Below are 20150 nucleotides of genomic sequence, written 5' to 3' on the forward strand. Positions count from 1 at the left end.
TATATATATATATATATATATATATATATGATATGGATTGTCTTCGATATATGAATTTCTATCGGCTTATACTTTTATATGTATATATATAGAGAGAGAAAGAGAGAGAAATTTTGCGAGTTTTATATTAATTTCCTCAAATCAAACATTCCCATTTTGATAATGAGATTTCAAAATATATAAAATTAAAAAAAAACATTAAATTGAATTTACTAGTACGTAGTATATAGGATTATGTTTTCACAATCTTTAAATTTTTTTATAATTTTTTATAAAATATTTAAAAAGGTTATAATTCTTCAACAATGTTTATAATTTCTTGCGAATATTCTTAAAATAATGTTTTTTTCTGAAGGAGGAGATATTCCCAAAAAATGGTTATGCTTTCTCCAATTTTTTTTTTTTGTATATACGTAATATAACCCATGAGTTATGATCATTCGCTACTTTAAGACGTGCCCTCAATCTGAATTTTTTTATATTTTTATATGAAACTTAATATTACAATTTATCTAATAAAAAAATATAGGTCGGATTTTTTTTCAAGATTTTACAAGTGATTACTTATTAGTAGAGATTATTGCCATAAAAAATTCATAAATATAAGATCTCTGAACAATCAAATATGGGAGGAAAAACCCAATAGATCATGGACGAGTCGTCAAACTTGAGGTATGAGGTAATTCCAACTTGAGATTGAGTGTTCGATTCCTGGCGGATGGGGAGGGAGGTAATTTCTGGGTTTATATGATTCATATACAAAGGCTATTTTCGAACCGAAGGTTTATCCAGTCAGCACGCCCGAAAGGTAGTAGTTAGGGGTCTTCTGTTATCCAAAAAAAAAATGTGAGAGGAAAACAATATCCCAAGAGCTATATCAAATTGCCCTTAAATAATTAAAAGAACTATATACAAGTGAAAATACAATTCGAACTGATTTAGACATTTATGTGTGATACATCAAATGTATAGATTTATATATTATCCAAGAAGAGTTAAACGGAATGAGTCTGGATAGTAACAATTTTTATGTATTTTAATTGAAGAAATATTTTATAATTTGGAAAAAAAAAAGAATATATACACACACATATACATCTCAATATATATACACCCTCATACTTATAAATATTTATACACAAATACATATATATGCATACACACATATACACATGCACATTTTTTATTTATATATATACACACATACATTTATAAATTTTTATTATTTCTTATTTCTAATTTTTACTTTATTATAGATTTTTATTGTTATTTTATTTGATGTGTCCAAAACAAAAACTGTCTCGCATGAAAAATCAGACCAACTCCGTCAATATTATTATTATTAATGGAAAAATATTATTCAGTAGAAATCGTTTAGGAATTTGAGAGAAAATTGAGAGAAAATTACAAATTAGAATATTTTTGAAATAAAAAAATTCATATATTAATTTGTAAGATTCGAATAAATTTATAAATTTATTTGAAATTTTTTCTATGTTCCATATTTTAATGGTTCATTATTTTTCATTTTATATATATATTGGAGTTATTGTCGTTGAACAAGATAATGCATATGTATGTATTTTTTATATAATGGAATATTCGCCCCAGATTCTCTGCATTTGACTTACCTTAATAGGATACGTTGCATATTTTAATATTTTATTCCCATGCATGAGCTGTTTATAGGTTAGTTTTTGTTGCCCGAAACAGAAAATGAAATAAATATTTTTTTTGGCTTTCCAACCTCAGACAAGAAAAGTCCAAAAATAGTAAAGAAAACGTAGAATCACGTAATATATTCAGGAGTCGTGTTTTCTTGCTTACAATATATACATACATATATATATATATATATATATATATATATATATATATATAAAAATTCTTGATACGCTGATGAGATTACAAAAGTTGGAATATATATTTTTCTATTCGCTATTAAATGTAAAAAAAGATTAAAAATACTTATTTCAAGATTTCAACATTCTCATCACCATTAACAATTAGATTTCGTCCGACTTTATTTTAGAAATTAAAGAATACTTAATCGAAGAATATATATTTTCCTGATTTAATATAATATCCCAAGACATGTGTAGGGATGGCCTCAAATCAAATGGTCACGAATTTATTAATTTTGAATTCGACTAAACACAATATATTTTTAAAATGAGTTAGAAACACTGAACTCTATCTCAACTCGTAAACTAAACTAAACGAATATTAACAAATATCTTTAAGACCAAAGACCAAAATAAAAAAGGCCGATCAAGAACACAAAACGACGACGTATAAAACTTCGAGAGACGGGCCAAAGATTCCCACGATCCCACACTTAAAAAAAAAAAAATAGAAGAGACCAATAATCGATACTAAGTAATTGCATAATTCCTAACGGGTCGCGAAAAATCCAAAATTCAAACACATTTTTGAGACCAAAGAAAAATGGACCGTCGTTAGGCTAAAAAAATCCCACCTGTGAAAAAGGGATATATCCAAACAATCTTCACCCGATCGAAAACACTAAACGACGACCGTATGCCCAAAGATTCTCAAGGGTCCACATCCAGAAAGGAACAAACAACAACAGGGACAATGTTATGTAGAGCCCCATCAGATCAAAAACCTAAATTTATATAACGATTACGCAGAGCCAAGCCCAGTCTGGTCCGGTCCGATCACCCGAAAACGATATTATTACCTCACGGTTGCTCCTCGTCGGTTATATCTCGTCCGATTGCCCGTTGAGCGAGTCTGTAATACAATATCCCCATTGTTGCCATGCATGCCCTGCGTGTTACGAGTAAAGTGGTACTTACTCAAAAAATATATTCGTTATATGCACAAAATCCACCATCAAGAATGCCGTGACTATGGACATCCTAATATTCTCGCAGAATTTATAACCGGACCACTAAGGAATCCAGTTTCTTTAAGCTATTGAATTAAACTGAGCCGACAAAAAATACAAAAGGAGTTCAACTACAAATATGTAGGACGGTACAAAACTAATTTCAAAGAGAATCTTTGTCCATCTAGAGAAAATACCGGTTTATTTAGTATTGGACCGACAATAGCAGTTGTCTCAACTTCGGTTATAGACCGACTATGGCAGTTGTCTCAACTTCGGTTATAGAGCACGTAACCGATGGAAGAACCTATGGGCAAAAAAAATACTGGTTTCTAGTTTCGGTTCAATATTTGGGTTCGATTATTTCAGTTTTAGAAAAACTATAACCATTCAATTTTTGTATTGAATTCAGCTCATTTTGGTTTCTACTCGGGTACGATCGGTTTTTTATAGATAAAAGTACATATTTTTCAAAGCAAATTTCGGTCTTTTAGATTATTTTTGTATTCGGTTTAGGCTTTAGAAAAAAATCGTACTCATTCGGCTTGTACATTGGATTCGGTTATATGTTATTCGGTCCGTATTGATTATTAATGGAATTGGCCACCAGTACTTCCCAGTACAAAAAAACAAATGAATATGAATGAGGGAGAAGTGAAAAAACTTACATGATTGCTATGAAGAGAAGTATTTTCCTCGGATCCATCCTTGACGGTCTCTGGTTCCGTAAACGACCTTCAGGAACATCTGTCTTTGATGCATCCTTCCGAGGAGGTGCAGTCACCGGTAGAGTTGGTAATGCACTTGACCAGAAAGGCAGCAAAGCCCGGAGAAACTTGTGACGAAGAGGACCTTGTATGAAAACAAAAAAAAGATATCCCCTTTGTCTGACTTCGATTTTATAACCAAAAAAAAAAAAGGCACTGGATCATATGTCTATCTCGATTATCCGAAACCTGAGAGGAAAACAGAGAACAGAGTTTCTTCTAACCTCTTCTCGAGTACTTTTTACCGTTTCCATCTTCATCGTCTGCATAATATGACATCTCGGAGTTCTGCCTGTCAGCAGCGGATATACCTTTCCGAGCAGCAGCAGCAGCAACAGCCTATATATATATATATATTGACTTAAATAACTCCAATTGTGACAGCCATAGGAATTGAAATTAAATTTTCATAATAAAAAGAAGCCTACTAGAAGAAATTCTTACTCCAGGGCTTGAACTTTTCATGTAACTCCCAGCAGAGGCAGGAACATCTATCTCAACTATCTCTGAAACTGTGGGTTTGGAGTATCCTCCGTCTCCGGCTAAATATCCATCAACAAGGTTGTTTCCATCTTGTAGATGGGAAGACGAGGATGCATTATATTCGCTGGTAGAAGATATATTAACTAGTGGATCTGAAGCAAATGCAGGTGGTGGACTGCGGGATTCCGTCAATAAAGAAGCTGGGTGATTTCCGAACAAATTCTTCTCAACACCAGTCTGCCATTCAGAGAACACGATATTTAAACAACTCAACTTTTTTAATTCCATGCTCAGCAACCTTTTACTTGTTTTGCCATCATTGTAGAGAATATGGCAATATGATTTTGATATATAAGTTCGAATGTTATCAGTGAGAGATGCGTAGAATGAAACGAGTCTTTGCATTGTTCACATAATACCTCCTTACCAATTTCAGAACAGATTAGATATATCTGAAAACAAGAATGGAGCTAAGGATAAATCTAACCTGCAAAATTACTTCCTTCAACATTGCATGAAGGCGAGATCCTGTATCTTTTACCATCTTGGGAGGCCATATCTGCATTTAAACTCCAAATTAGAACTAAAACATGCATCAGACATTTTTTATGAGGAAAACAGGATATTCAGCAAGAGGGTACAAACTAAAAAAAACGTACAACCTGGAAAGCAAAGAACATACAATCATATGTTTGTTAGCTATTCAATCTATATGGAAAAAATATTTTCTGAATAACTAAAATTATGCGACCATATGATCATTGCACCAAACAGCAGTGTTGTGACCCAACATATAGAAAGTAGCAAAGAGATGTTCAAAATAGAGGTCTGCAAGATTACTCATACGGCTTAACAAGCAAAGAGACAAGATTCAATCTAAGCGTTACCATTCAACCAAGAAACACGACTCCTACAAATTCCTGATTAAAAAAAAAAGAAAGAAAAAGAAGCACATGCGGGTTTCAATGGGCAAAAAGGGCGGTTTCCCAAATGTAAGCCAGATGAAACTCTTGACAGGAAAATCAAAAGCAAGAAACACAGAGCAATGCCAGCGTCTGCTATACCTATAGAGCAAATCTCCAATCACTCTAATGTCAAAGAACTTTCTAAATCTCATGCAAGAATATGAGACAACTAAGAAAGGCTTTCACAGATTATCTACTCAAAAGGATCATAATGCAACAAAAGACAAAGTATACTGTATACTACAGGATCTTCACTTAATAAATAAATACTAATTAATAAAGCTTACTGGAGTGCTACACGATGGGCACACATAACCCGCAGGTGCGGTGTGTGGAGGAAAACTCTTGATGAGTGAAACCAAGCAACTCGAATGTATAAGATCTGATACAAAGAAATGGGATAAAGATGGCTTCAGTAATTTAACTGCATATTTTGAACTAAAAAACTGTACGAACCAATGGTAGTAATCAGATTACATACGCAAGCAACCCAACCGAGTGACTTGATGACCTGTCCCATCCATCAATGCTGCTTGGCACTGACAACACTTTGGCTGGTCATACTCTCCATCTATTACCCATTCAGAATAAGTTCGAACCTAAACATCATAACATGAGAATGAGACAGCAACAACTTTAAATGTTATATTCCTGTCTCTATCTGCCCCTGTCTATGAAAATAAAGGGGATGAGACAGAGCTAAGAAGATGGTGATCCGTTATCACAAGCAAGATAAATGTGCCAGAGGCATCGATCTTTCACCCAGTATCTCCATCTGACGACTTTTCCCACCAATCAACTAGAAACAAACAGTAATAAATGTGTGTCTAATGATAGAATCACATGAAGTGTGTGCTTCCAGTATGGGTAGGATTTGATTCGTCTAAAATAATGTTACCGCGTAAACATTTCTATATATGGATGCAACTTATTCTTACAATTTCAAAACTTACCAATATCAGGCAGGAGGTTCCTGAGCTAAGATGTAGGTGTTCCCATTTCCCGGGAAAGACTATCATTTCGGCAGTTAAAGTTCTTATCTACAATTTGGCTCATTTCTAAAGTTTCACCGCACTTCAAACAACCAGGGCAAAGATTCCTAGAAAATATCAATTTCAGGAAGAAAGATCATACAATTTGGGAAACATACCACACAAAGTTGATGCTCTGGGAAGCAAATGCATTCCCCGCAAACAGGGACCTTGTGGACAAAGCAATACAACTTGGTAGCCTGAAGAAAGCCAAAGGAAAACATTAGAATTAACTTCATAAGTTCAATGACTAACGGAAAAAAATTCTCAGAACAACTAGATAAGCTCATGATTCCTATATAATGCTCCAGAAATGAAAATAAAAAGGAAAAAGCTACAATTCGAGCGCATAATAAGGCGAATTACGGTCAGTAATCCGCTTGAACGTGATCAAATCAGAGAAAGAATCGCAAGCAGAACACATGCATAACTAAAACAACCCAAAATCATTTTCAAACTTGAGCTCGAAAAACAGATCCACTGACATCAAGCGCGAAATAATTCGCACTGGATGACAACGAACACGATCCCCTCCCAGCGATCCACAAACAATATCATCCCATAGGCATCGACAGGTTAAGCAGAGACATACATAGACACATACGTATAGACACAGACCTTTCTGCATTTACAGACCACCATTGCATAGGGAGGCAAGCGACAACGTCAGGATGGATCACTGAGAGCTCTGGATTCAGTGTGACGGAGGAAATCGCATCCAAAATCGAAACCAGCTTCGGATAGCGAACGGTTTAAGGATGAAGAAGAAACTGGTGATGAAGAGGAAGAAGAGATGTGATTTGTGGAGAAATCGATCTTCTTCGATCCCTCATTTGCTTTGGGTTCCACGACCTTGTTCGCGTTTCGGAGATCCGTTTTTCATTTTTTTTTTCTTGTTCCAATCTTAAATTATTTTTTTTTCGCAATTAGAAATTTCTCCTTACCTGATAAGTTGGGCTCAAAATGGGCCCACGTTCATTAGGCCCATTTAGGGCCCACGTTCGTTACCTTGATAATTTTATTTCCTCGCTGTACGTAACGTGTGATACGTTAGACCGTGTGAATCTGAGACTTTCAGGTTAGAATCCAAATATCTCGAATTTTATCCAATTTAGTATTCGCTTTGGATATCTAAATCTTGTATTCAGATATAAAATTTCAATTTTTTTCACATATTAAAAGTTGGTTCGGATCAAGTACCCAAAATTTTAAAATTACTCGAATTGAATTCGAATTTTGAAAAAATTTCACTCAAAACCCTAGTTTTTATATATAATTTCCTTAAATTCAATTTTTTTTAAAAAAACAATTTATTATTCACACAAATATCCTCCGGTAATATCCATCTCGCATGCAAATACATGAATCCAAACCCGATTTTTCGGTATCCCTAACAATTAGACTGAAACCGAACTTCCGAAATCTATATATATAAAAGTTTAATAATATAAAATTTGTAATTTTCAAATTTAGTTTTCATCTGGTCCAAATCAAAATTAAACCGAATTGAATCGAATGCAATACTGTTCAATTTTAATTTGATATCATTTTTGCAATATTGAATAAATGGTTTTTGAATCTCACCAGTATAGAAACAAAATTCGAATTACAAAAAATGTATATGAATATCATATTTAGCTTCTTATTTAGTATCCATGTAATAAAATCGTATGAGCCAATACTACACTAAAACCGATCCGAATGGATTGACATTTTTATTATAATTTTGTTCAATTTTTATAATAAAAAATAATGTTTCCGAACTAAATCCATTCTAACTAAAATTCTATAAAATAACTCTGTAATTTGTAGTTGGGTTAGGATTGGGCCTGCAGGATCCGGCCCATATGAAAAAGTAGGGCGCCCCCTATAAAATTCCTTTACGTTTTTGTATTATGCTTTCTCCTACCGAATTCTAGGGTTTTCAGAGCTTCTTCGCCGCTCGTCTTCGTCATCTTATTTTACCTGTTGGAGCAGCTAACGATCATGGGTCACTCCAATGTCTGGAATTCTCACCCCAAGAAGTACGGTCCTGGATCTCGCACCTGGTAATGGATTTCTCTTTCTCTCTCTCTCTCTATCTCTCTCGATTTGGGTAAAAGGAAGACATTAGGGGAGAACTCCATGTCTGTCTCGCCTTACAGTTTCTTTGTTAACTTGCGGAAGATTATCTTCGAAACTTGATCAGTTTTTTTTGTCTGTCGGAGAATCATTAGATAATTCGGTGTCATACTTGTTGTTTTAAGGGAAACTTGGCGAAAATCAAACTTTAAACAGTGGTTAATGTGTTAATATTTTGTAAATTTCGGTTGTTTGGTGAATTTTCGATGCACTTAGATGGTGGACTTGTGTTGAGCGTAAGCTTTGATCGGTTTGGAAAACCTTAACCCATGTAGTTTTTCTGTTTGGTCCTTTTAGACAAACAATGTTGTTTGGTCGGTGGATCTTTGACTGAATTTGTTGATCATGACCATAGTGTAATGTATGAGTTTCGAAGAAAAGTAGAAAACAGAACTATGCTAATGATGGTCTGCTTGTATATTCTCGTATTGGAAATCTTTGTATTGGTGATAAATTTAGGACTCTTAACTTGTAGTCGTCATTCTTTTCAGGAAAATAACATTGTTTTGAAACTTGACGGTCTGTTTATATGTTCTTGTGGTGAAACCTGCTTATAGGTTTGTTAATCCAAGGATTCTTACAACAAGTAGTTGTTCTTTTCAGGAAACTTAGAATTATTTTGATGGTATGTTTATTTTGAGAAATCTGCTTATGGGTACTTTAGTTTTGAAAAAGCCCTCTAGTTGCCCGTGTGTGTGGTCTGTTGTGTCCCGACCTTGCAATTTCGAAGAAAAGCCTGAGAGTTCCATCGTGAATCTCTGAGTTTTTGCTAGGCAATAGGGCGTATGCTGAAGAGCTCAAAATATGCCTTTTTTGTTGGATTCGTTGTATTCCATAAAAAAATCATGGTGGAACTTTCAAGTGTGTTTTTTTCCCCTGAACTTTTAAGGTGTTCTTTCTCTCAAGAAATCTGTAACTCGTTTTTTACGCCGTTGCCTCGTGCTTTATAAAACTAAGTTTACGAGTAGATTGATCCGTCGTATTCTGACGAATGTATTCCATTTTGTCAGCCGTGTGTGCGGGAACTCACACGGGTTGATAAGGAAGTACGGTCTGAACTGCTGCAGACAATGCTTCCGCAGCAACGCCAAGGAAATCGGATTCATCAAGGTAACAATAGTTCGATTTTCAGCCTAAACCTGTCTCCAAAATGTTGTTTCTTCATACCCTTTACGAGGTTTGTTTATACTCTTTTTGTATTTACCCTCGTATTTGCAGTACCGTTGAAGAACACAATACCACTCTTGTTGATTGACGAACATCAATGGACTTGCCCCCCTTCAGTTATTATGTTTTTATTGCAATGGATTGGATTTCTTGATCTGAGTTATTGAGCCTTTGGGATTGTGGTTGATGTTACCATTTCGATACAGTTTTTAGGTAAATTGGTTTTATGATGGCATCATCTGAGTTATTGAACCGTTTGTATTTTTAAGGTATTTGCGAAATTACAAAAATATTTAAAATTGGAATACCCTGAACCCCACAAATTTAGATTTAGTTTTAGATTCCAAACATAAAATCCAAACTTTTCAGATTCATTGTCAATTACGATCGGTGTGCATGGGACATGCAAAATGGAACACATAATTTTTTATTTTATTTTATTTTTGATTCGAAAAGACAATAAAGTAATAATATCAATCGGTAATTATGCTGTGTTTTCCATCTTTGATTTCATTTCTTCATCAGCAAATCCGACAAGCGTTCTTGTTCCTTCAATAAAAATAATATAAATTTAGCTTTTTCTCCCCACAAAAATATTCAGGGATTTTTTTAAGTTAAATGTATTAAAAACAATTAGATGGTTTAATAACATAAATGCTAAGTACCTTCATATGACAAAGTATTTATCTTCAATCTTTTGTAAAATGATTTGTTTAACAAGATCTATAAAATTCTGTAGACAAATACTGACCAGGAGCATTAAGATTTGGACGGGATTCTATCTTTGCACATATAATACCCGAAAATCTAATGAACCAAAATATAACAAAAAATTCAAAATCTATGTATAATTAAAAATATTATACCAAAAGATTTGTATTATAACCGGAAATTCAAATTCAAAATAATTTGGATACCGTCGAGATACAAAAATAATAATCTAGACTTGTACGATGAAAAATAGCAATTGATAAATGATTCAATATGTTTTGATACCCTCTTTCCATTTTTATAACACCTCTTTATAAAAGCAAAACTAGCTTCGAGGCAAAAGATAAAAATCTCTAGATGAAATTCTATAAATTTGCAATGATTTTTAATTTATTATTTCCAAAACTTATTTTTGATCTTTTACTCTTTGATCCATTCCATAAAATGGGTGCGGATTTGGAGTTAGAGGTTGCAAGTTTTTTTTTTTAAAAAAAAATCTTTTTCTTAACAAATTAAGGGAAAGAACGAAATTAAGGTAGATAAGAGGAATATTTTGGTCGCTAAATTTTTTTTATAAACTTTTATATAGAAAATATATAGAGCATAAATAAAACTCAAATATTATATTAAAATAAGATGAGTTTTATTCACAAATGTACAAAGTTTTTAGATTTTATTAATTATGCAGCATGTTGCAAATCTTTGAAACCATTGCACATTCGTCGACGACAATTTTAGGTTCTACGGCGAGGAAGGTCCATCAATGGCGAACAGAGCAACGGCCTCTTCGTCCTCTTCCCAGCAGATTCAACAGGTCATCTTCTGATTTTTTTTTTCTCCCGGAGATTTTAGAATTTCACCAAGGTTTATGGATCTCTTTCAGGATCTCGATGTAGGAGGACGAGGAGGAGGTGCGGACGAAGAAGAAGATTGGGTATTCGGAGCAGGGTCGGGTTGGATTGAGGCTCGGACATGGTGCGACCACTTGCAGTCTCTGTCTCCCGATCTGTCTAACATACCTGCTCCCGATTCTCCTTGCGCCAGGTATAAACCCTAACTCTGCAACATTTGGGTTTCTGGGTTTTGGGTCTAGGCGATATAATCGGTCCTAGAGGGTTGAGTTTTTACGAAGTTTGTGACTTGAAGTGGATCAGTCCGTACAACAATGGTGATTTTGGAGTGGACATTTGAAAAACATAAGCTATATTGCTCAGTGTCTGAATTTCCGAAGCTTTGAGTAGAACGATGGAAAAATAATTATGAGGCTGTTGTTCATTGATCACCGAAGGCAAACGGGAAGTTTTGGGGAGAGCTTATAATTAGTATTGAACTCAAGAGTTTAAGATGGCAGAACTCATCTAAAGATTTAGATCATGAAAATGCTGAGAAGAATGTGGGTTTTAGGGTAACCTGATAGATATGAATGTAAAATCTGATAAAAAATTAGAGGATTGTATCCGTAAGTGAAGGCCGAAGCTCTGTTTCTTCTGCTAACACGATGGGCTATTGCTTAGCCTGCGAGGCCAGAGAATTTACTGCTAGCTTGCTGCCTTACCCTACCGGGTATTAGCTCACTCTGTTCCCTAGAAATTGGGGGTTGAAAGATAAAGCAAATGACGGATAAGAACATACAAGTAACAGATACCCCCGGGATTCATTGTCTGTGTAATGTATAGTGACGAGTAACTTATGGTAATAATATTTTGGATACACGCGATCGTTATAAGCTCCATTGTAAACTTATTATTGCAAAGTATGAGAGTCACTTGCATTCATATGTAGCACCTTTGCATAGTGTTCATGGTCGAATCCTTGGCAGCGCATTCAATCAACGAAAACAAATGTTCGGTTTTCAGCCATATTCATATCGTGATCGTATCTCTATATGGTCGTAACTTGTCATCAGGTGTCAAAACCCCGTGGAGAATTGGTTATGCCTTTGCTGTGAAGAAGTTCTCTGCAGCCGTTTCGTGAACAGGCATATGCTTTCGCATTACCATCAGACTGGCCACTGCCTCGCACTTAGCTATAGGTATGCTCTTCTTCACCATTTCTTTGATACAGTATCGTATTGTTTTAAAATTTTTGCCCTAACCGATTTAATTCTTGGGAATGACAGCGACTTGTCGGTCTGGTGTTTCTGCTGCGACGCATATCTGGACGGGCAAGCGATTCTGCAGCTTCGACCCATCTACACGTCTGCTTACATTCTGAAATTTGGCGAGGCTCCTCCTTTACCCGAACAGGCTGCCTCTTCTGCATCATCGGCTTAAAGTTAAACCATCTCGATAATCGCCCGGTAAGCTAACCATTCCGAAGTCTCTTCCGAATCTTTTTCATCCCGAGAAGGAGAATTTAGGGGGGACATTACGCTTGGTAGAAGGCTAGTCTATGTGACCTAGAGATTTTTGGTACATGCAACAATTCAAGAAATGTGGTTTACCGGGTTTGGTTATCTCGATACCGACATGAAATTGGAAGCCGGTTTGTGCAAATTACAATGTCAAGGAACAAAAAGATGGCTTTTGCCTTTCTTGAAAGCCAATGAGATCAATTTCACTTCGCATCAATCTATTGAGTGCCTCTTTTTTTTTTTTTAACTTTGAATGTGAAAGCTTTGCCTAAGAGAAATAATAAGAACACAAGACAGTGAAGATGTCAGAAGATACGGTATGCCTCATCCAGTTTTGGAATCTGATCTAATAAAATATTGTGGAGAATGGCAAAAATAATAATAATTAAAAAACTGGAGAAAAAAATACATAAATTATTTTTACTATAAAATATAAAAATAAAATAAAAGCTAGTCAAAACCCGTGCACTAGTTATTTATATAAAAGTATATAAAAAATGTAATTTTTTTTTTTAAGTTTATGATTGTTTTTCAAATAACAACCTAATAGACTTGAACATTTACAATTTTACATATATTTGTGGGAATCATCAACAAATATTTTTGTAAGAAAAATAAATTGGAAAAGGACTAAGAGTAACAAGTGAATTTTTTTTTCTTTCTAAAATGATATTTAGAACATATATATTTTTTTTTAATGAAACAAGTGGACATAAGGAGAAAAAAATGGGCAGTAACAAAAAAAAAGTCTTTGCCCCGTTTGGTCCCTTTATTTCACGCACGTGCGAAACCGAACTCAGACAAAAAAACGAAAATAGAGAAGAAAAAAAAAGCAAGCGAAATCAATAGCAAGAAAAAATACGAGGAAAAAATAAAATCATTTTAGGGCACAAACATCATCAGAATTCAGAAGCGCTTCAAGAACAGCAAAAATCGAGGAAATTCCCCCACCTAAATCGACCAAAGATTCTCGTTTTGGGTTTCTCATTTCGATTTGGGATTATGCACTGTTTCCCGATAAGGCTCTTTGCTTGAAGTCTGATCCCGCCAAAATTTCTTCTTCACTTCCTTTGTTTGTCTGTTTCTGCTACTCGGAGTTGCGGAAAAACCTTGGTTCCTGCCTCGTGGTTCTGTCTTGATTTCATCCTTTAAGGTACTCTACATGAGAGGATTCTGTCAATCTGTTGAACATTTAACTTTCCTTTTGAGCTCAAGTTTAATCTGAATTTTGTTTTCTTCTCTTTTGGTTTTCTGGAATGTAATGTATGTGTTGAATCCCTGAATCTGAATTTGCAGGTTTGCTTAAAGTTTGAGAATTGGGATTTTCCAAGTTTCGAGTTGGGAATGGACCGATTCTGTCGAGCCTCTGATCTTCTCGAGAGTTCAGAATTTTGTTGAGGAGAATTAGTTCAGGTGAAAGTTTGTGAAGATGGGTTCAGATCAAAGTTTTGCTCGGTTGGATACTTTAGAGATAAAAGCCCTCGTTTTTCGGGAGATCGGGCATCAAAGAGCAGAGAAGTACTTTGACCAGCTCGGTAGATTTCTTACCTTGAGGGTCAGCAAGTCTGAATTTGACAGGTTCTGTCTTAAGACGATCGGTAGGGAGAACATCCCTCTTCACAACCGTCTAATTCGTTCCATCCTCAAGAACGCGAGTGTCGCCAAAACTCCGCCGCCGAGAAGTCTGAAGAGAGCCGAGGGCAATGCTAGATCCCGCAGAGAGAATCAGAAGAATCACGGTCAGTCTCTTTATGGGGATTCTCCCTTTCCTCCTCTGCCTCGCAAATGCAGGTCGAGGAACCGGCCGAGTCCACTTGGCCCGCTCGGGAAGCCTCACAGTATTACTACTACTACGAATGACGAGTCAATGTCAAAGGCTGAATTGCTTTCTCTGGGCAGTAGACCTCCCATGGAAGTTGCCTCTGTGGAGGAAGGAGAAGAGGTTGAACAAATGGCGGGAAGTCCGAGCATTCAAAGCAGAAGTCCCGTTGCTGCTCCTCTTGGTGTATCTATCAATCTTAAAACCGGAGCTAGAAAATCTGTTTCCAATGTATCCATGTGTAGCAGTAGTAAAAATCTCGAAACATGTCAGAACAGAGGGGAGCTTCCTGATTCAAGAACACTGAGGAGTCGTTTGGAGAGGAAGTTGGAGATGGAAGGGCTGAGAATGTCTATGGACAGCATTAATCTTCTGAATAACGGATTGGATTCATTTTTGAGAAGGGTGATTGAGCCGTGTTTGAATTTGGCACATTCTCGATGCGGAAATGAACCATTGAGAGAAATGGATAGCCAGTTCATAGGGAATGACAGGCACGTGAAGCAACCGAGAAGGTTATCCTGCATATCGGTGTTGGATTTCCGTGCTGCAATGGAGTTGAATCCTCGGGTTCTTGGAGAAGAATGGCCTGTGCATCTTGAGAAGATCTGTTCCCATGCTTCAGAGTAGTTTAGCTACACATTGGTTTCAAGCAAGGAATGACACTTGAAACCATCTTACACGATTTGAGTGGCGAATTCGGGTCTGAAGAGTCTAACTGCTGAGAAGCTCCAAAGAATGCTTGAGAGTTCCAAAGAATGCTTTGGAAGAAAACAAGCAAGAGAGTTCATAAGTTCTGGTCATAGCTGATGTATTGAGGCATAGATAGAGAGAGGTTTAATCATTTGTTATAGCTGATTTCTTCACTTCCGTGTATTTTTTTCCCCTTTTTCTTCTCTCTAATGTAACAAGTTTTGAGTGCTGTCTTAAAGTTAGCACGACAAAGAAACATTAAAAAGCAACTGAAACCCATTGCTTGACATAACATAAGCATATATGCCCAAGTGTATAGTTGGTCCAAGCTTTTACATTTACCATCAGAAACCTATATAAAAGTATATAAAAGAAAAAGAAAAAATCGAATCCTAAAGAATTCTGCCTCTACTGCTAACTGCAGTCCAAGTTGGGCTCTTTGGGATCTCATTTCTTCATTCTTCAATTCAACCACATGCAAGCAAAAGTGGCCTTCTTGGTAAGGAAATAAGGGTTAAAAGGGGTTCTACTCTATATTGTCCCCTGTTCTGGTAAAAGACATCACATAACAGAGATATAGTGTCCTGAAAACAGTGTCCATAGATACTCGGGTCGGTGTTTCAGCTCGCGATCGCGCTTGCTTTCTCACGGCTTGCCATATAAGTCATATAGACTGTCCATAGATATGCAAACGAGTTGCTGACAAGAGGCTGCAAAGACACCATAGCAATGAAATTGTGTTGCAAACCAGATAATGATCGAGGGAAGGTAATGGAGTTTAGTTTAGGGTTTGTCTTGGACCAAATGGCTCGGGATAATGAATGCAAGCCAATAGCTTTATAAACTAGATAGAATCTCAGAAACAGAGGAGGAACTGATTGAGCAATAAGGGCTTAATAATCGAGGCGGTGGCATACCTGTAAATGGACGGGGAAGAATCTGAATGTTATGAAGTCACACATAGGCCAATACATGACACCATTTAGCAAAGTAGGGAGCAAGTCTCTTTTCAATCTGGCAAGTATCTCTGCCGTGCTTTCACCTGAACCAACAATTGAAGGAAGAAACAAAATTTACCGTGTTATCAAACGGCGCAAATTGATAAAATCCAAAAACGCTGACCAAGACAAATAAGAATTATCATGTATAAACAGTAGACATATAAAATGATGTCTGCAAGACAAGTTCGAAACTAAGCAAAACTGGTCTAACTCGAAACACTGTCAGTTCAAGGAAAGTAGAGGCAACTCCTCCGAAATGTTGCTTTTGAATTGAAACCAGGTAAAATGAAATCTGTGTTAGGGAAGAGAAAACACACCTCCTTCCAAGCACAATGCATATTGCGGATACATATCTGCAAAGCTTACCTTGTAGACACGCGTTCAAGGAGAAGAAAACAGCGGTCATGGTAGGCCCGTAGATTGTCTGACCCATGGCCATTTTCTTGAATGTTGTGATCAGGTCCCGTTTGGGAAAGAGCCTGGACATGAGGTTGAACCAGTGGTGAAGCGTAGGTCCCAAAATTAATAGCCCGTATCCTGCCATCCGTGCTGTTCTTACCAGATCATAAGACTCCGATGAAGTTTGTGCAATTGTCTGCTTGAAAGATCCAAGATAAGTTCCGGATATCAATTAGAAAGCACGTCATCACGAAACTCAAGGCCAAATAACAAGAGCCAATCACAAAGATACGTAGCAGATACAACTAGTTGCAAAACAGAACACCTTGATGCACAATCAAGCAGCTAACTCTCCCATTCATGCCAACAGACACGATGGATCAAACCCAGAGAAGAAACATATGTTCCTTCCTAAGGCACAGTCCGTTATTATTTCTTCAATTCCACACGATGTAAGGCACATATTGAAACCACAGTTCAACCTAAATGATGGTAGGAAAGTATTGAAACCATAGAACTGAATTCTTCAAAATGTCTTAGGGTTAAATCAGCCTAACCACCTTACAATAAGGTATCTAACTTTACATCGTCGAGGAGAAAACCGATTGACTGATACCTATGATCCAAAATCGATAATCACATCCTACAAAGGAAACTAGTAACAACATGAAGTGAACTGCTAAAAGCTTTTAACTTCAAGTTCCATCTCCTGTCTCTAGACTCTATACACTCTGGATGGAATTCGAACTCCATGCCCTAAAACCATGAAACATCTTTAACAACAGCAACCCATTTCATAAATTTAAGCTCGTAACTTTCAAATTAAAGGCCTATAGAAGTTCATGAAAACCACTAAAACAAGTTTCCCACGCTACATTTCCCATTGATCGTTTTCCTCGGAACCCATCGAGCGTTAGAACAGAAAGACCAGAACTTTGTTTGATTACCTGAGAAGACAAGTCGGCGGCGACGTAAATAAGCGAAGATGTGATGCTCTTGGTCAGAACCGGACGCGATTTCACCATACCCAGATACCATCCGACGAAACCCACCTTCGCAACCGACGCCGTTGAAGCCGTCGAGGACGAGGAAGACGATGAGCAGAAACCGGAGATTCCCACAGGCTTAGGTCTTGCCAGAACATGAGGCGAACGGAAATAAGCCCTCGAATGCAAAACCCCGAAATCACGTGTCACCGAGTCAACTCGTCCGAACGAGTTCACCGGCGAGTTCCGACGAAGAAACAACCGAGCGGCGTCGGAGGCGACGTTTCGAAGCGAGGCGCCTCGCATTTTGAGACGTTAACCGTCGCGATTTCCGATTCCGATGCCTGTGGAGGGGTTTTGAGAGGGTTTTGACAAAAACGGCGTCCTGTGGAGAAGAAATCGCGACACAGAGATCTATTTCGTAAATACTATATTTTGAAAATTAAAAAATAGAAAAAAATAAAAAAGAAAAGAAAGGAAAGCGAAGGAGAAATGGCAAAGGTGTTCCTGTTGTGCTGATGATGCGATGTTCTTCTCGCGAGTACCTAGTTGTTGTTAACTCGCTGTCTGAGCCAATAAAAATAACTATTTAGAATAATATAGGATTTGAATTTTTTTTTATGGATATTTAATTTTTGATGAATAGGATTTGAATATTTGAATCGAAGATAATTGAGTTTTAAATATATTATTTAAAAAAAAGAATGTTTTTATTTTTTTATTTTATGTTTTATACTATGTTCATCTAATATTGTTTCGATATAACCCAACAGTTGGTCGTACAGTGGTTAAGAGGTGACAAAGTTAATGTCCTGTATTCGATTTTACTGATGGCGAGAGATGTAATTTCTGTATCAAAATGATCCATATACAAAAATTGATCTCGAACCTAGGGTGGATATAGTTGAGTCGAAGGTGCGGGAATGAGTATAAAAAAAATATTGTTTCGATATAAATCTATAATTAATTTGAATTTAATTCTAATCAATTTTTTAACAATAAGTTAAATAAAATTTTGAAACTAATGTCTCGTTATTTTATAAAATTTTAGTACAAATATTTCAATTTAATAAATATTTAAATTCCAAAATATGCAATTAAATAAGTTGAAAGTTGTTTGTGTAGTTGTTGTTGAATTAGTTAAATCAATTAGATCTTTCATATTTTAAAAAAATCCAAAAAAATACTGAATTTTCAATTTTTGACTAAAAAATACTAAACTTTTTATTTTATCAAATAAATATTAAATTTTTTAACTTTGACAAAATAAACACTTAATTATTCTACGATCATCAAAATAAACAAAATGACTGACGTGACACAATGAGATGTAAACACGTTAGATTATTTTATTTAGTCTTTTTTACAATCGAAAAAATTTCATATATTTTTTTTAGATCACTAAAAAAATTCAGTGTTTTTTTATAATCGCAGAAAAATTTATGTATTTTTTGGATCACTTAAAAAGTTCAGTATTTTTTTAAATTCGTTTAAAAAATTTAATATTTACTTAAAAAAATAAAACTCGGTGTTTTTTTATAAATTGAAAAGTTCAATATTTTTTTAGAGATTTTTTCTTAAAAAAATTTAAATATCTTCATGTATAAATCAAATTAGAGTTGTCTAAAGAAAGAAGTGACAAAAAATTTACACTTTTCCATTTACTTGGAAAATATTACTATTTTGCAGTTGTATAAATTTACTAATTTTCGTTTCATGAATTGATATTTAGATTACAAATTATAACTTGAGATTAAATTTTATAATATTATGATAAATATAGATTTTTAATGTAATTTTATATTTTTTCATCAAAATTGGGATGTTAAATGGATAAAAAAATAAAACAAAACTCTTTTTTAATTTAAAGTCGAATCTTCACTTAAAAAACAATATTCACTTCAACTTCTCTTTATTCTAGAAAATATATTTTTTAACTATAAAAAAGTTATCCTTTTTCATATTAATCGAGGGAGGCGCGTGCAAATCGCATCAGAAAAAGGCGCGTGGGAAAAGATCAACGCACCAAAACCCAAACACCCCTCTGTTTTGGGATGAAAGAAACATCTGTAATTAATTCACATTGTTAGGTTTACATTAACAGTACCTCGACACGTGTCACTAATGCTCCACTCTGAGGAAGCCACGTGTCACATCATTCCACGTTGCAGTCTTGGAACTTAAATTCATACAATGCCGATTTTGCCCCCTGCCGTTCCTTTTTTGTTTTCTTTCGTTTCGCCACGCGTTATTTTGTTTAACGGTACGATTGGACACATAGCCATATAGGATCTTTAAATCTATATACGAGTTTTATATTAAAATTTAAAATATAATCTGCGAATCATTTAAAATTTCAAGAAAAAAAAAGAGTTATTATAAGTTTCGTAAAATAATAATAATTTTTTAGAAAGACTAAAGATGTATGAATAATTAAATAAATATATTTTATTTAGAATTTATAATAGAGTGAAATTGTGCAAATCTAATTAACATTTAACTGTGAATCTAACTAAACAAGTTAATATAAAAACCGAATTATTATATTTTTTATCAAATCAAAATAATTAAATTCGAATATAACCTGAACTCAAATCGAAACCCGAAATATGCTATGATTTTCACATGGGTTTCAAACATTTTTTTTTGGTTAAACATGGGTTTCAAACATTGAAACTTCTTGCATGATTATCACTAGTATATTGTAATATCTTTAAATTTATTTATTTATTTTGTCATTGAGTTGATATAAGTATACATTTCAATTTTTTAATACATAATCGTAAGTATTTTAAAATAG

At 35.1% G+C, this 20150-nt stretch overlaps 5 protein-coding genes across 5 annotated transcripts; 3 read left to right on the plus strand and 2 right to left on the minus strand.

Moving 5' to 3' along the window:
- Positions 1–2360: 2360 nt before the first annotated feature.
- LOC104819533 (zinc finger protein-like 1) lies at positions 2361–6990 on the minus strand. The gene is made up of 9 exons (XM_010549648.1): positions 6719–6990; positions 6220–6300; positions 5551–5668; positions 5357–5451; positions 4592–4663; positions 4066–4341; positions 3846–3960; positions 3523–3706; positions 2361–2793 (listed from the first exon to the last, which is right to left on the minus strand). The coding sequence occupies exons 1-9, from the start codon at positions 6740–6742 to the stop codon at positions 2706–2708; spliced, it is 1053 nt and encodes a 350-aa protein (XP_010547950.1). The 5' UTR covers positions 6743–6990; the 3' UTR covers positions 2361–2705.
- A 1014-nt stretch (positions 6991–8004) lies between these two features.
- LOC109116893 (40S ribosomal protein S29) lies at positions 8005–9640 on the plus strand. The gene is made up of 3 exons (XM_019203144.1): positions 8005–8148; positions 9232–9331; positions 9440–9640. The coding sequence occupies exons 1-3, from the start codon at positions 8087–8089 to the stop codon at positions 9446–9448; spliced, it is 171 nt and encodes a 56-aa protein (XP_019058689.1). The 5' UTR covers positions 8005–8086; the 3' UTR covers positions 9449–9640.
- Positions 9641–10787: 1147 nt separating this feature from the next.
- Positions 10788–12674, plus strand: LOC104819534 (histone deacetylase 6). The gene is made up of 4 exons (XM_010549649.2): positions 10788–10913; positions 10983–11143; positions 12006–12131; positions 12219–12674. The coding sequence occupies exons 1-4, from the start codon at positions 10863–10865 to the stop codon at positions 12370–12372; spliced, it is 492 nt and encodes a 163-aa protein (XP_010547951.1). The 5' UTR covers positions 10788–10862; the 3' UTR covers positions 12373–12674.
- Positions 12675–13216: 542 nt separating this feature from the next.
- LOC104819535 lies at positions 13217–15193 on the plus strand. Its single transcript, XM_010549650.2, has 2 exons — positions 13217–13605; positions 13749–15193. Exon 2 carries the CDS (start codon positions 13882–13884, stop codon positions 14899–14901), a length of 1020 nt encoding a protein of 339 aa, XP_010547952.1. The 5' UTR covers positions 13217–13605; positions 13749–13881; the 3' UTR covers positions 14902–15193.
- A 35-nt stretch (positions 15194–15228) lies between these two features.
- LOC104819536 (protein SYM1-like) lies at positions 15229–17760 on the minus strand. Its single transcript, XM_010549653.2, has 4 exons — positions 17312–17760; positions 16332–16560; positions 15882–16006; positions 15229–15674 (listed from the first exon to the last, which is right to left on the minus strand). The coding sequence occupies exons 1-4, from the start codon at positions 17654–17656 to the stop codon at positions 15585–15587; spliced, it is 789 nt and encodes a 262-aa protein (XP_010547955.1). The 5' UTR covers positions 17657–17760; the 3' UTR covers positions 15229–15584.
- Positions 17761–20150: the final 2390 nt, after the last annotated feature.

Source organism: Tarenaya hassleriana, unplaced genomic scaffold (assembly GCF_000463585.1).
Source record: "Tarenaya hassleriana unplaced genomic scaffold, ASM46358v1 Cleome3, whole genome shotgun sequence".
NCBI classification, from domain to species: domain Eukaryota; kingdom Viridiplantae; phylum Streptophyta; class Magnoliopsida; order Brassicales; family Cleomaceae; genus Tarenaya; species Tarenaya hassleriana.